Here is a 15628-nt window from a genome sequence, read left to right on the forward strand (position 1 = left end):
AACCATTTAGGCACCGTGGTGTATGGAGAGCCTATCACAGCGAGTATTGGCACGGATGGATCACACTATTGGAGCAAGAACTGGGCCAAGGCTGCCGCCTACGTCACGTCTCCACCCTTGAGTCCAGATCCCACCACACCAGACTATCTCAACTCACTGCTGTCCTGGTAAGAGCCCTCATTCTACTAATATTAGACTATTCTTATTCATTTAAAAATAATAATACAGTAAAAAGAATTACAAACATGTTAATTGATTTAAATCATTTATTTTCTTAACAAAATATAATAATAATAATTATTGTTATTATAAATAAAATACATTCAACACAACTATTGAATAAAATTTTAATTAGGAAATATCAATGAACCGACTGTTTTATGTTTTTTAAAGATTATACAAAGAAGGGAAAACATTATAAATAATGAGAACAATAATTTTAATAATAATAATAATAAAAATACTTTATTTAATATATTTTAAGAAATAAAATGGAAACAATAATAATACAATGTATGAATAATAATTTGAACAATTATTATTATTTTTATTACAGAATTCTACAGTATTTTATTAGTTATTATCAGGGCTTAATTTGTGCCGGAATACGATCAGATTTCACCTCTGAAACAATAATTTTATTTAATATTTTTATTATTACATTTTATTCTTAAAACAACCACAAAGAATTTTGCAGTATTTTATTAGTTCTTATTCTCCAGAGTAGTACTTATTTTATATTAAAGGGCAACTATGATAAAAATCATCTTTTGTAAGCTGTTTGAACAGAACTGTGTTTAGTTATAGTGTGTCCACAGTCATATCGGGGTGATATGAAGACAATAAGTCTCTTTTGAAATTTCCTGACGTTAAAATATGATCCAAGTCCTTCCCATTTTGAGGCTCACTGCAACATGGCGTAGTAGTGCGGTTTCCCCACCCACCGATTTGATTGACAGCCACGTATTAACATGTCTCTGTTGTAACGCGTATAATCATATCAACAAGGCAGGACTTGCGCAAAGCAACCGGGAATAAAAGATCTGTTCAGCTCTCTGTGATCATCAATCACCATTAAATGTGACGAAGATTGAATTTCATAAGTTTAAAGCGTTTTTAAAACAGTGCTTGTTTGTAATGAATTACAGCGATTTTATTTTATCACCACAGCTGCATGTCAGTACAATTATAAAAGGAGATGCTTCAATCCCAGGTTGTAGACTTTAAATCTGGTTTATTTTGTACATTAACATTACGGATATTCACATAGCAGTTGAAATTAACGTCTATTCTATCACATTTGCCATGCAAAAATGCGCTGTGTGTGTCTGTGTGTGTGTTAACTTTGTAACAACATTCTGCGTCACTCATCGTTGCATAAAGGCTTGAGTTATCTCCAAAACAAATACACACAACATCTTTAGACATGTTACATGAGATCTTCTTCTTTGGTCATGTCTGTCACTGTTCTGTTTATCTGATGCAGCTGAGGAAGAGACTGAGGCACACTCTGACAGTCATGTGGGAACGGTGGGCAGGTAGAACTAGCATTAAAGGCACAGGCAACAAAAACAGTTACATTGGGTTCAGAGGAGAAAATCCAATATTCTAACAGGTACAATAAATAATCTGATGGGTGTTTTGAGCTGAAACTTTACAGACACATTCTGGAGTCACAAAAGACTTATATTAAATCTTAAAAAAGGGGTAGGTGCCCTAATACGTCAGTAATATAATATGTTTAAACAAAAAGGCCTGTTTTAGTTCATTTAGAGTTCATTTAGAGTTAGGTTTAGTGTACATTTTTGTACCAAGTAGTTAATGTACATCTTTCATGTTGTCCTAAAATGATATTTGTTTTCTCACAGTGGGGATCTGCAGGTAACAGGAAGTGCTCACTGCACCTTTAACACATCCCAGAGAGCTGTTGGTAAAGATGACTTCACCCTCATCCCAGAGGGCACCAATGGCACAGAGGAAAGGATGTCCATCATCTGGGACAAATGTGTGGTAAGACACAAATGCTAACCTGCAAACAATAAGGGCTGACATTTAATCACAAACTGCCACAGCACACCATCTACTCCTCCTTTAGTCACATAAACACAATTAGTCAGTAGTCATGAGAGTCTAAATAGTTGCAGCCGAACAGACAGGCACACTCCAGTGGACACAAACACAATCGAGACCAACTGTCATCTCTCCCTGTGGTCCCCGTCGCCTGTAGGTAACAGGAAAAATGGATGAAAATCAGTTTGTGGCTGTCACCAGCACAAATGCTGCTAAGATCTTCAACCTGTATCCGCGCAAGGGCCGCATTGCTGTGGGCTCAGATGCCGATCTTGTTCTGTGGGACCCTGATGTTACGAAGATCATCTCAGCCAAGAGCCACAATCTGGTGAGTCCTGCTATTACATGTGTTTAAAGTCAACATGTATCAGAATATGTGTAGTTGAAGTGCCTCTATTAGCCCTCCTGTGAATTTGTTTTCTTTTTCAAATATTTGCCAAATGATGTTTAACCGAGTAATTTATCACAGGATTTGCTGTAATATTTTTTCTTCTGGAGATATTTGTTTTATATTGGCTATTTAAAACATTATTAAAATATTATTAGTCTCCTGAAGCAATATTTTTTTTTCAATTGTCTACAGAGCAATCCATCGTTATACAATGACAGCGTTCAGTTGCTGCTGTTCTAACACTGCGCTATGGATTAGTGACAGAAGAATACACAACACAAATCAACTCAAAACCAAAGTCCCTTTAATGGACTCTAATAGTCTAATAGACTCTAATAGTCCCCTCTAATAGTGGTACAGTACGGTACGGGTCACGTTTATCAGGTTTGAGTTTTTACTGTCAATGGTACCCTTTTGGTGGGCGTGGTGTATGACAGAAAGTTTCAGTCAATGTTATTCTCGCTCAAGAAAATCTTGCCCAAAGTAAAGCTGTACGGGTCGTTCACATATCATAACAAAACAGATGCTTTATACACATAGATACTTGTGTATAAATGTTCATTACTAACCTTTCTATGGACATAATTTGATTATAACTGCAGATCAATGACAGTGCGAAACAGCTTACTGTAACGTCTGTAATTATATAAAATAAATAAATAAATGCAACATATATGACCACATACAGACCCTTACAGTCTCTGATATGTTACCAATTACAGAAAAACTACACACAGCAGACATTTAGTCCTTATTTGGCTTCAAAAACAACACGCAACATAAAGCTCACAGTCAGTGCAAACCTCTCATTTATGTTTTTAACCTTCACCAGCACATGTAGCCTCTTGTTAGAAAGTAATTCCATCATTCCGAGTTCATAGTAGTCCAAAAGGTGAGGATAATAGTTAAACATGGCAGTTTGATCATGGTTTGGGTTACTGAAACAATCATTTGCTCTGTTTTTTTCGCGATTCACTCTCGCGTTTTGATGTCAGAAGCACTTCAATAATCACGCTCACGTTGTTATCATGAGTTCTCTGGAGAAAGTGAAAGTCTCTCGAATGCATCTTACTAGCTCATTAAATATGCCATAAGAATAGCTGCATCTGTTTAATGATTCACCTATTAAGAAAAAGAAAGCAAAAAATAGGAAAAAGAACGAACCAATCACATAACAGCAGAATAAGTTTCAAGTCTAAATGTTCAAAAAAAATAAAAAATCAGCATGTTTTCAGGTTGCCCGAGCAAATGCCCACTAGAAAGGAACGAGATCACGACACTAACCTCATTTATGCCGTGTTACACATTATCATCCTCTGGATAATGATCTTCTGATCGCGCAGCTCCTCTGAAGTTACTCACAACTTGTTCTTGATGACGAATCTCCTTCAGAATTGACAGCGACTCTTATTTATGAGTTTGTGGGGGTTTGAGTAGTTTCTGTCATGTGATGTGTGTTTGACAGGACGGACTGTACCTCGCGTTAGTTTCATAGAGATAACAAAACCAAAACCCTTTAGTTTTCAAGTGTAGTTGGTTCATTTAAAAGTAGAAATTTCCAGCTTTATGTGGATATACTTCTTATGTCTGTAAAGCTAGTATTCGCTCAGATTCCAGTTTGTTTGTTGACCAAAAAAAACTGTCATAAAAGCACACGTCTGGTCTGAGCTTCTTCTCTCGGAGAAAAATCAGTTTATACCGATGGCTGATTGGCTCCTGTACCAGTAGTAGTTGCTGCGGCTAATGTTTCTGCCTGTTTTCTTTTTAATACTACTTATTTATTTGGATGCAGTCTGTAACTCCTCCCCGAACTCTGCTTTCTGATTGGCTGTAGGTCATCGCCGATGTGTTTTTCTGTCAGGACACTTTGATATAACATGATTTTGTTTTGCTGACAGGTCCTGATATTTAGCATGTCAGGCATTGGCCACAGATTCTCTATTGTATCTGATTCTGGGATTCCTAATAATTTGTCAATGATTGCCTGTCAGCAAGCGAAAAGATTGTGCAGTGTGAACTACTTTAGAAAACATTTGACCTCTTAATGATATATATTAAAGTAGTGTTTATGAGTGCAGAGCTGCTTTCTTTACCAAGAAAACACCAAAAAAACACCATCGCTGCAGCCAGGATTGCACGCTATTCAAGTAGGTACTACATTTGGTTCTGGAATTTACTTCACAACAGTTAGAAAAGTAAAGCTCTCTCAGTTGCCCTCAACCATTCATGTAAAGAAGAAAACTGCCATTTTTCACCAGCCTAAAAATGTGCTATTAAATAGAGATACTTGGAGGTACTTTGGTCTCTGCAGTGCATGATTCCCTGCTCCACATTATTGATTGTGTTTAAGTGTTGTGGTGAAACGTACTTCTGTCAGTGTAGTGTAGCAGTGGTTTGACCAGTGAACACTGGTTATGTTGACCAAATGTTGGGTGTGGGCTTACTCATGCGGTGATGTCATTCTCAGCTCTGCTGGGTAATTGATGTCTCCCTCCTGGTTTGGAGGAGGAACAGAAACACATCGGCATCAGGATCTTATTTTAATGTCTTACGTTTATGTTTGTGGGCTAAGAGAATGTTGGCTCTCCAGGGTTGTGCTGTTTTGTCTAGTGGATATTATGTTTATTCTAGATCTAAACATCTTAAAACCTAGATTGATGTTATTAGTAAAACTAGGATAAATATTATATATTAAAGATAAATCATAAATAGTGTGTTAGTATAATGTAAATATTAATACGTTAGTGTGTTGGTCAAATATGAAAAGGGCTTTATAGGCAGGCATTGTCTTGTCAGGCATATATAGAACTTAGGCATGGGATAATAACTGTTCAAGGTATACCGCAGTTTGGAAAAGTCAAAGTTTTAAAACCACTAAAACTTTCTGTTATACCGTTCCTGCGGTATATGTATGATTTTTTTATTAGGTTTTTGTTTGTTTGTTTGTTTTTTAGAACAACAGTATCTCCAGCAGAAAAGATATCCAAAGATACTGTTTTAACATGTAAAACATCTGTGTTGTTGTAATTAATGAAGACAGCAATGATACATTTGAATGATTATGCCTGGCATGTTTAGCTACTGCTCCAAAATATTTAAAATGTTTATTAAAATGAAATATGTTGTGTTCAAATGGGAAAAAGTTTAGTTTTTTAGTCAGACATTAAAAATGAATATGGTTTAGAGCAGTGATCACAATACCGTGAAACCGTGATATGTTTATCCAAGGTTATCAAACCATCAGAATCATACAGTATACCAGCCCATGCCTAGTAGAACTATAATAATATTATGACTTATTAAAGATTCTATTTAAATGTTGCACTGTAGACCAAAAATATGAGTACTAATATTATGCTTCGAGCCACTAGGTTTTTCTCAAATATGTCAGTTTTTTGACAGTGTTGTTTAATTTTTACATAAGTATGTATTACACTGAATGAAGATCCAACTTTAAATCGCCCATATTTTAATATTTTATTTTTATAAAATGTTTTTGAAACATTAAAAGTGAACACTTTACTTGCATTTAATACACTTTCTATGAATATAAAATGATCTTTTTTCCCCCTAAACAATGCATTATAGGTATAATAGGTGTACAGTAGTTTAATTTTGATAGGTTTGCTGTGTAATGATTACTTTTAAAATATATCCATTCATTCATTCATTTTCCTTAGGCTTAGTCTCTTTATTCACTTGGGGTGGCCACAGCAGAATGAGCCACCAACTTATTCAGCATATGTTTTACACAGCGGATACCTTTCCAGCTGCAACCCAGTACTGGGCAACATACGTACACACCCATTCACACAGATACATTATGAGCCACCGTGTCGCCCTAAATATAATCATATTTTAGATTAATGTTTTATTTAAATTGTAAAATTATAGTAGAATCAGGGAAAAAATGTCCCCAATTGAGAAAACAGAATATATTTATTAAAAGTAGTTATTTGCTGAAATAAAAAAAAAAGCTGAAACTGCTTTTTTAAAAGTATAGGTTTGTAAAAGTTTAAAGAATATCTTACATTTAATCAGCAAAGATGCATTAATGCAGGGGTGTCCAAACTCAGTCCTGCAGGGCCGGTGTCCTGCATAGTTTAGCTCTAACTTCCTTTAAAACACTTGCCTGGAAGTTTTAGTATACCTAGATAGAGCTTGATTAGCTTGTTCAGGTGTGTTTAATTGGGGTTGGAACTAAAATATGCAGGACACCGGCCCTCCAGGACAGAGTTTGGGCACCCCTGCATTAATGGAATATGTGTGTGCATGGTTTATCAGAGTCAGTGAATAGCCTCATGCTGATTTTAGGTCTTGTGGGACACTCTGTATTGCTTTTAGGAAACCGCCAGTAGCATTTAGAAGGGTGGTCACACTTTAGCCAACATACACACACTCACACACACACATCCTGTAAACCGTTATATACTTCCTCCCTCTTTCCCTCCCTTTCATTTACAACATGCCTTGCTTTCGCTCTACTGCATTTCTGAACCTCCAGAAGAACAGCAGTGTTTGTGAAATGATTTCTGACCTCATTAGCATCAACAAGTTAAACGTTCAGAAAATAATGTTCTTATTCTGTAAGCTGATGCTAGATTCAGACCCGAAATTATTGGCAAATTCTGACTTTAAGATACTTTTATTTACAAGCTTTTTTATTTACAATTTTTTTTTTCTTTTTTTGAGTGGAAATGACACAGGCTTATCCCAAAAGATGATGTACAAGAGGCATCTTTGTGGGAAAACATATATATATTTCTCAGCTTTTATTTACATTTGAACAAAAAGTGACATGTCCAAAATTATTCATACCCTTTGCAAACTGTCAAAGTCAATGGGAAAACCCAAAGTACTGTTCCAAATAGTCCAAGCTGTTCTAAGCATGCTAATTACCCTAATTCACTGGCAAAAGTGTTTGGATGCAGCAATGGACGCGCACATGTACCGGCTGATCGTGTTTATACCCGAGAGGCGCTTTTGATATTTTGTATACTTGTCATTACATTTACATATTAAATGCTTCTATTAATTGATTTTTTCCACAATCCTACTAGCGTTTAATATTTACAGTAAAAATCCCTTGATTTGTGTGAGGAGTTTTTTTTTTTTTTGAGTGTCATTTGCACATCCTGCCAATGAGACACTGAACCATCATTTATCGATAACTGATTAATCGATTACTTGATCATTGATTAAAACAACAATCAGCCTTGGGAGGCTGTGAAAAGTGATGTCACTGCTTGACGGTCTGTTTGTTGTTTTGCAGGCAGTGGAGTACAACATTTTCGAGGGTATGGAGGTGCGTGGAGTGGCCCTGGTGGTCATCAGTCAGGGCAAGATCGTGCTGGAGGAAGGAACCCTGCACACCACTGAAGGGTCCGGACGCTTCATATCCCGCAAACCCTTCCCTGACTACGTTTACAAGAGGATAAAGGCCCGCAGCAGGGTGAGTTACACACATTAATCAATAAACTAAATATGTATCCATAACATTTCCCAGAGATGGGTTGCGGCTGGAAGGGCATCCGCTGCGTAAACACTTGCTGGATAAGTTGGCGGTTCATTCCGGGACTAAGCCGACAAGAAAATGAATGAATGTATCCATAACAAAAATTTATGCTGTTTATTCTGTAAATGCTGTTTTTGACTTATTATTGTTTATTAATATATTTACATGTTTACATTTCAAAAATCTTACAATATTTACATTTACTTTCAATCGTACAATACAAAAGATTTTTTATTGTTGTCATTAGCATTTTTATTCAAAGTATAATGTATTATAATTTATAAATAATAATTAAATAGAATGTTATATATAAAATGTATATATATATATATATATATATATATATATATATATATATATATATATATATATATATATATATATATACTTTTTTTAACTATTCTATTCAAATAATTATTAGTAATAGTAGCATTTATTTTTATGATTACATTCACCATTTCAATATTATAATTAAATAGATTACTGAAAATATAAGTTGTTGCACTGTGGTGTTTTAGCTTGCTGAACTGCGGGGCGTCCCGCGGGGTCTGTACGACGGGCCGGTCTGTGAAGTGTCAGTGACGCCCAAAGCTGTGACGCCTGCTTCCTCTGCTAAAACCTCTCCTGCCAAGCAGCCCGGGCAACCCGTCCGCAACCTGCACCAGTCCGGCTTCAGCCTCTCTGGTGAGTGAGCACTTCACAACAACACACATTACGCAAGTCAATAGAGATCATTTATCCAATTGGACAACATTCCTTGCTATCTGGTATTAGAGAAATTCATTCTTTAAGTGGTTATTCATTTTAAACTGACATATTTTTATGCTACATTCATTAAAGAACCTATTAATCAAGGATTTTATTGTAGTAGCTTTTCTGTACTTGTTTTAAGGTACAATAAGTTTTTATTTTGTTTTAGAGAATGTATTAATGTTTTAACATTTTCCGTGTTTTTTTTTTTAATTTTAAGTCATGTTTTCTGTGTTTTAGTAATTTTTTTATGTATTAATTATAGCAAATCAAGTTAGACTACATGAAAATGAGAAATATTTGCTTGGCAGCTAGACGAAATACAATAATAAAAATACATACAGTTGAAGTCAGAATTATTGGCCCCCTGAATTATTATTACACCCCCCCCCCCCCCTCTTTATTTTTCCCCAATTTCTGTTTAACAGAGAGCGGATTTTTTTAACACATTTCTAAGCGTAATAATTTTAATAACGCATTTCTAATAACTGACTTATTTTATCTTTGCCATGATGACAGTAAATAATATTTGACTAGATGTTTTTCAAGACGCTTCTATACAGCTTAAAATTACATTTAAAGGCTTAACTAGGTTTATTAGGTTAACTAAGCAGGTTAGGGTAATTAGGCAAGTTGTTGTATATCGATGGTTTGTTCTGTAGACAATCAAAAAAATATAGCTTAAAGGGGCTAATAATGTTGACCTTAAAATGGTTTTAAAAAGTTTAAAACTGCTTTTATTCTAGCTGAAATAAAACCAATAAGACTTTCTTTAGAAGAAAAAATATTATCAGACATTCTGTGAAAATTTCCTTGCTCTGTTAAATATAATTTGCGAAATATTTAAAAAAGAAAAAAATTCAAAGGGGAGCTAATAAGTATGACTTCAACTGTAGTTTGTAGTTCTGTGAAAATTTTTCGGAACTCTGGGTACAGTGTGGTTCTATGGACAATTCAGCCGGGGTTTTTGCCTCATGTCAGCGTACACGCTATTTTTTCTTTTCTGGTTGGCCAAGAAGGATGGGTTCACACTAAATGCGAAGACGTGAATGAGGCAAATTTTTAACGTTCAAAAAACATATTCCACATTGTTCGACCGTGGGACGCTAATCCACCTCTGTTCTCACATTTGCAATGTACTCGCAAAAATACTTCATTCCCCATTTGATGTGAACCCAGTATAAAAGCGTCATTATCTCCACCTGTTGGTTCGGCGTGCCCTTAACATGCATCAGAGTAGGGCTGGGCGATTTGGCCAAAAATTAAATTCTTGATTAATTGAACATTTTAACTCGATTAAGATTCATGAACAACTCTTTTATTTATTTATTTATTTATTTATTTATTTATTTATTTATTTATTTTCTTTCCGCGCCACCTACACACGTCAACACTATCAAGCTGACTAATCACAGAGCTTGCGTTATGCTTTGTCGCAATGTGTAGTAAATTTTTTGAGAGGTCAGCATCGGCATCAGTCACAGTGAAGGCTGCATTAGAGCTTACGCTGCCCTCAACGAAAGTGTAAACAGAGCAGGGTCACGTGATTCCGCACGCGGTAGGGAAAGTAATTGAAAAAATTGAACAGAAAAAAATTGATTAATAATAGGTTCTGAATATTGATTTAGATTATTTTTCAATTAATCGCCTATCCCTACATCAGAGTGTGTTTTTGCGTTGTCATGTGGAAGTTTTTTTTTTATTAAAGCGTGAAAATCTCAGATTTTTTTAATACCTGCGTACTTGTGGACATGACCATTTGTGCAATTTTTAAAAAATTTATATAATTTCAGGTGCTCAAGTTGATGACAACATCCCTCGCCGCAACACCCAACGCATTGTGGCACCCCCTGGTGGCAGAGCCAACATCACCAGCCTGGGCTAAACTAGTCCTCCATCCCACAGGAGGGCAGGGCGTTGGGGGAGAGAGGTGTCAATAAACGAAGGTGTTTGCCCAAACCACCGCATCAAATCACGAACCGAACCCTCCACAGGGCCTATGATTCTGCACTCTCTACTTTCCCAACCCCTGATCTCTCACCCTCATTCCCATTGTTTTCCCTTTCCCAACCCTACACCACTTCCTAAAGGAGACATCTAGACAAGAAAAAAAAGAGTATTCGCCTCATATGAAGAGAGAAGGAAACAAATCCACCATCCACATTTGAGCACTTCTGATTGTATGATTTTTATACTGTACCTTCTACCCGCCACGAGTCATGTTATTATTTTTTGTATTTAACTTTATTTGTTTTTTTGGAAATCAGAGGGATCAAGTGTGTGTACTAGAAGCTGTTTACTCATTAACAAGAGCAAGGGTTTAGCATACTGAGTTTCTAGTTTCATTGTTTGTGGCTATAAGTCGATTAAATTAGGAATTTATTTGATTTTTTTATACACTTTGTACTCAGTTTACATCAGTGTCATCATTAGATTATATTCCACCCGTGCCCTTTTCCTTGGCATTCAGTGCGATCATTTCTGTACCAGTCAATAAAAGGAAGCTTTTCCAGTGGTCGCTAATTAAAAACCATGTGTCGTTTCACAACCAGAGATATTAAATTAAGCCTGTTAATGTTATTGAAGAAGAAACCGCATGTAAAAACAAGCAGCTTAGCAATGTTGGAGAAAATAAGAAGAGCGCAAGTCATTCTAGCTGAAAAAACATCCTTTTTTTGGCTTCAAACTCTTTTTTTGGATCGCGCTGCTTTCTTAAAGGTTAGGAATATGAGAATGTCAAGGTTTTGTTTGGCTGTGAAGAAACGGTGAGCTGTTAATAAAAGGATTTTAGGAGGTGCTAGCTAAAGAAGACGCAATGTAGAATTACTTATTGGTTTAAAGTCACTTTTAAAGAACAGCTTGTTTGTGACGCTGTGGAACTAGTTTCATTTTTACTACCAAACTAAAGCCAAAAGTATGTAAGTTTTGACACAAAAAAGCTGGATACATAATCTTGCAAAGTATGCTCCATGTAAAAGCATAACCAGACATATGTGTACTAGAACGATTCATTCATTTCCAGTGTCTACATATTTGCTCCAAAAGATATGAGCAAAAACATTTTTGTTTTTATTTAATACAGCTTTTGTTAGTCCTGCACACATGCAGAGCATCCAAAATTACATCCGTCTCTACTATATACTATTTGAAAAACACAATGTGACCGGAATAGTTTGTCTGAATTCATGGTATTCGAAAAACTGTAGGTGAGAAGTGCCAGGATGTCCTACAACTTCAGAAGAGATATGGGAGTGACCCCTCATTCACACTAGCAGCGACTTTGTAGCTGCCTGTTGCTCTGGGTGGTGACATGCTGTAAATGCAGGTCTGTGTAAGTCTATACAGCACGAATACAACCGGACTCTCACCAAGCTAAGAGAGGATCATGTGGGCTCTACTAGTGCTACTATTGGCTGACGCTCAAGAAAGTCGTTCTTTATTTGCATAAAGTTGAAGGATTCTCAACTTTGTTGTGTCGCTTGCCACACCCACCTGACTGCCAACGGTCACTGTTGCTCGCTTAGACAGAGGTCGCCGGAAGTCACTCACTCACTGTCCATTGAAATGAACGATTGCTTGTCACTTTGTCACAGCGAGTCGCTCGTAGTTAGAATGAGGCTTAAAGCAACACAACTGACTGTAATTGGCCATGACGTAGTGTGTCTGAATCCCATTTATACTACTCATTTAAGTAATGCATAAAGCTAGCTTTATCTATGTTGTATGCCGTTACTTTCCTATATACTTCAGATTGTCACCGTACACGAGGGTCTGTATCAGGATGCTGCTGATGTTGTCATGGAAAGGGGGAAGGGGGCATCAAAGACGAAATGAAAGTAAAGACCGAGATAGAGTGGGTTGTGGCGACATCTCGCAGTTGTAAATGAAGAGCAGGCTGGGGTGGTGTTGGTTAATTGGGGAGCCCCTAATAGTAACTCTGGGGCCCTTAAAACGGCATGGGCCCTAAAAATCGTCCAAATGCCACCCCTCCCCCAGTGCCACCCCTGGTCTGTATATAGTGCGTATGATGATGGCCAGGATGATGATTCCATCATTGGAACAGTGGTTGTGTTTCTAAAAGTCCTGTGATGAGCATAACCCCCCCCCCCCCCCCCCACACACACACACACACACACACACACACACTCTTCGGTTTTAGATCGGGGCCCCTGCCGCATTTTACTCTACGCTACTGCACATACTTTGAGCTGTCATTGCACTACTTAGTTTGTAGACAGGGTGTCAACACAAAAACAGGCTGTTATTTTACTTTAGAAAAAGAAATGAGGACAAAACATTAACAACAAAACTTGAAAAGCAAGACACCGATGTTCAGACTACACATATTTTCTAACAAATCTGTTATGATTCAATCCTAAAAATCTTGATGCGTCAGATTGCTTCCTAAACAGTGATTGAACTAGCGACTGACTTCCTGAAACCTAGTTCTGGCTTTGTTGTCCTAAAAGAAAGTGCAAAAAAGAATAAAAACATGACAGTGAACATGTTCCTGGCTTAATGGAAGAAGACAATATGGGCTGTCAACCCTCCAAAGAGAACCTGAGGTAAAATATGGTTTGCTTATGGTTAGTTAGCCTATAGCTTTAGAGGCTAACTTGCCACCACATTTTGTAAAACTAAAAACAGTGAAAATATCTAGCACATCCAAATGTTATCTCTGAAATTGTCAAGCAAAATTAAACAGGAAAACTGGAAAGGAATGAATGTGTCTAGTGTACATATAGCCTATGTGTATACTTTGAAAGGCTATGTATTCAACTGTGCGCATATACAGTACTTATTAACTGACATATACTTAAGAGCTAAACAACCCCAAGATGGATGTTTGTGTAGATTCGGTTGGAGCGCAGTACCAGTATGTCATGTGAGTTGTGAGGATTTACAAGAAACTATGCCGCTACTTTCTATGTCAACCGATGTGCTAATGTATCTTTTTTTGTATCTTTGTAACTCCAAGCTGTGCCTGAGATGTGCTGCTCGCTCCAACATGAGCTTATTCATGTTTTTCGTTTGAAACAATTGAAAGGCTGTTCAATGTTAAATAGCCGGTAAACCGATACAAAGGTGCCAGATTTTCCTCTTAACTTGTCATCGTGCTTTTGACAGGCTTTCTGAGTGTGAGTTATCGCAGCGCAGTTCTTAATGTTGACATCCATTTTAGTGCCATAGTAAAATGCTACATTATGTTATGAAAGTGTCAAAAAATAAAAGAGAGTAAGTTAACGGTGACTTTCAACAACTGCTCTTATGGCAGCTCCATGTTTTGGTGTTTATTTCTGCTTTTTTATTTGTTTTCCACCCAAGTTGGGCAGAAAACTTGCTAAACAGGCTCTAAATGCAAAGGGCATTGAACTGAGCAGCTAGGTTAGCTAATTTAGCTAACATATTCTCAGCTTTTCCTGGTTTTTGATGTTTTTATTGGACACATTGAAGGGATTGTCTCTGCATTAAAAAAAACATACGTTTAGGTACATCACAGCCATTAATAATAGTGTGGTATTTGATAATGCTAGCTGGTTGCACTTAGCATTGAGGGAGGGACATAGCAGACAGCATTTGATTGGACAAAAAGCTGTGTAGAGCAAAATGAGTCATCAATACTTTGGTTTGTTTTCCCTTAAGAAAATTCTAAATGTGTTTTCTACTGTTTAATATTTTACTCTCAACATGTAGATTAGCGTAAAAGCTAATAGAATGACTAAATCCCACAAAACTCTTTGTGGATGGTGCTATACCTCGTTCAGCCCAGACAAAAGAAGGCATTATAGGAAATAAAACGTGGTGATACAAGGCTTTAAATGGGTGTAATGTGCCTTGCCTAAATCTCAACATGGATTAGCGATGGCTGAACTGTTTTTTTTTTTTTAATAGTCTGTTTTTCATTTCATAAACCCGTCCTCCAGCTGTTTTCTTTTCCCTCTTACACATTGCCAAATCTTGGCCTGTATCATTATTCTCCATTGCTTGCCTTTTCCTCTGTGACTCAACACAGAAACACACACAAGTTCAGATTCATTCTAGTGCTCACAGGGTTTACCCTCGCATACTGAGTACTTAGTTTTTGTGTGTATGTGTGTGTGCGCGTGTCTACTTACAGTCACACGATCAGTAGTCCCAAAGTGAGGAAAACAGAGGCCCTAAATAAATAGTGGAGATGACATCTGTGCTTTTATTCACTCAAAACTTTTGCATTCCTCTGAGAAACTATTATAAAACGAGTTCGGAGGTACATTGAAATAGTGCTTCCTCCCTCCTCTATTATGAAGTTTGTGAGTGAACTCCAAGTTTCTGTGAGAAACACAAACATACGTTATTCCCTGTCTGTCTTGTGCTGGAATGGGGTTATCATTTATGATTCATACTTGTGTTCAATAAGTTTAGTTATCGCCTCATGAGTGTTATGATTGTTTTCTTTTTTCCTTGCTGACCTCATTACTTTACCACTGTCACTATGAAGACTGCTTAACAACTGGCAACACATTACACATCGGAAGCACGTCATAGCAACACTTCTGGGCCTGGTGCTATTAAAACAACATCCAATGGCTGGATTCTTTCAACTCATTATGATTACAGTCAGTGTAACAGAAACCATACGTACAGTACCTTCCAAACAAGACACGCCGTCGTCTGGTTCCTGCTTTTTTTCCTTTTGTTTATTTCTTTTTTGTATGCGCACCCTTTTCTCACAACTGGAGAGATGGTTTTATATACAATTGTTAACTCTTACCTGCCGAAAAAACAAGAACTTATACCTGTTGATTGGCGGGTAGCTGGTTGACCAGCATGGATATAGAGCTCTATGAACCCCTAGGGGTTTTTGCCATGTCCAGGCTGGTTTCAGCCATTTCCAGCCTGGTCTTAGCTGGTCAGGCTGGAAG

The 15628-nt window shown here is 37.0% G+C and overlaps 1 protein-coding gene across 10 annotated transcripts in view; it reads left to right on the top strand.

Annotated features, from left to right (window-relative positions):
• Positions 1–13995, top strand: part of dpysl2b (dihydropyrimidinase like 2b) — a 51077-nt gene extending 37082 nt beyond the window's left edge. For 9 of the 10 annotated variants that reach the window (XM_087269491.1, XM_087269495.1, XM_087269489.1 and 6 more), the window contains 6 exons: positions 11–167; positions 1869–2010; positions 2228–2398; positions 7734–7913; positions 8495–8660; positions 10520–13995. In XM_087269491.1, the coding sequence (XP_087125617.1) occupies positions 11–167; positions 1869–2010; positions 2228–2398; positions 7734–7913; positions 8495–8660; positions 10520–10611 (908 nt within the window). In that variant the 3' untranslated portion in view covers positions 10612–13995. 10 annotated transcript variants of the gene reach the window in all.
• Positions 13996–15628: the final 1633 nt, after the last annotated feature.

The sequence above is a fragment of the Danio rerio genome, chromosome 10 (genome assembly GCF_052040795.2).
Source record: "Danio rerio strain M-AB ecotype USA chromosome 10, GRCz13ab, whole genome shotgun sequence".
Lineage (NCBI taxonomy): Eukaryota > Metazoa > Chordata > Actinopteri > Cypriniformes > Danionidae > Danio > Danio rerio.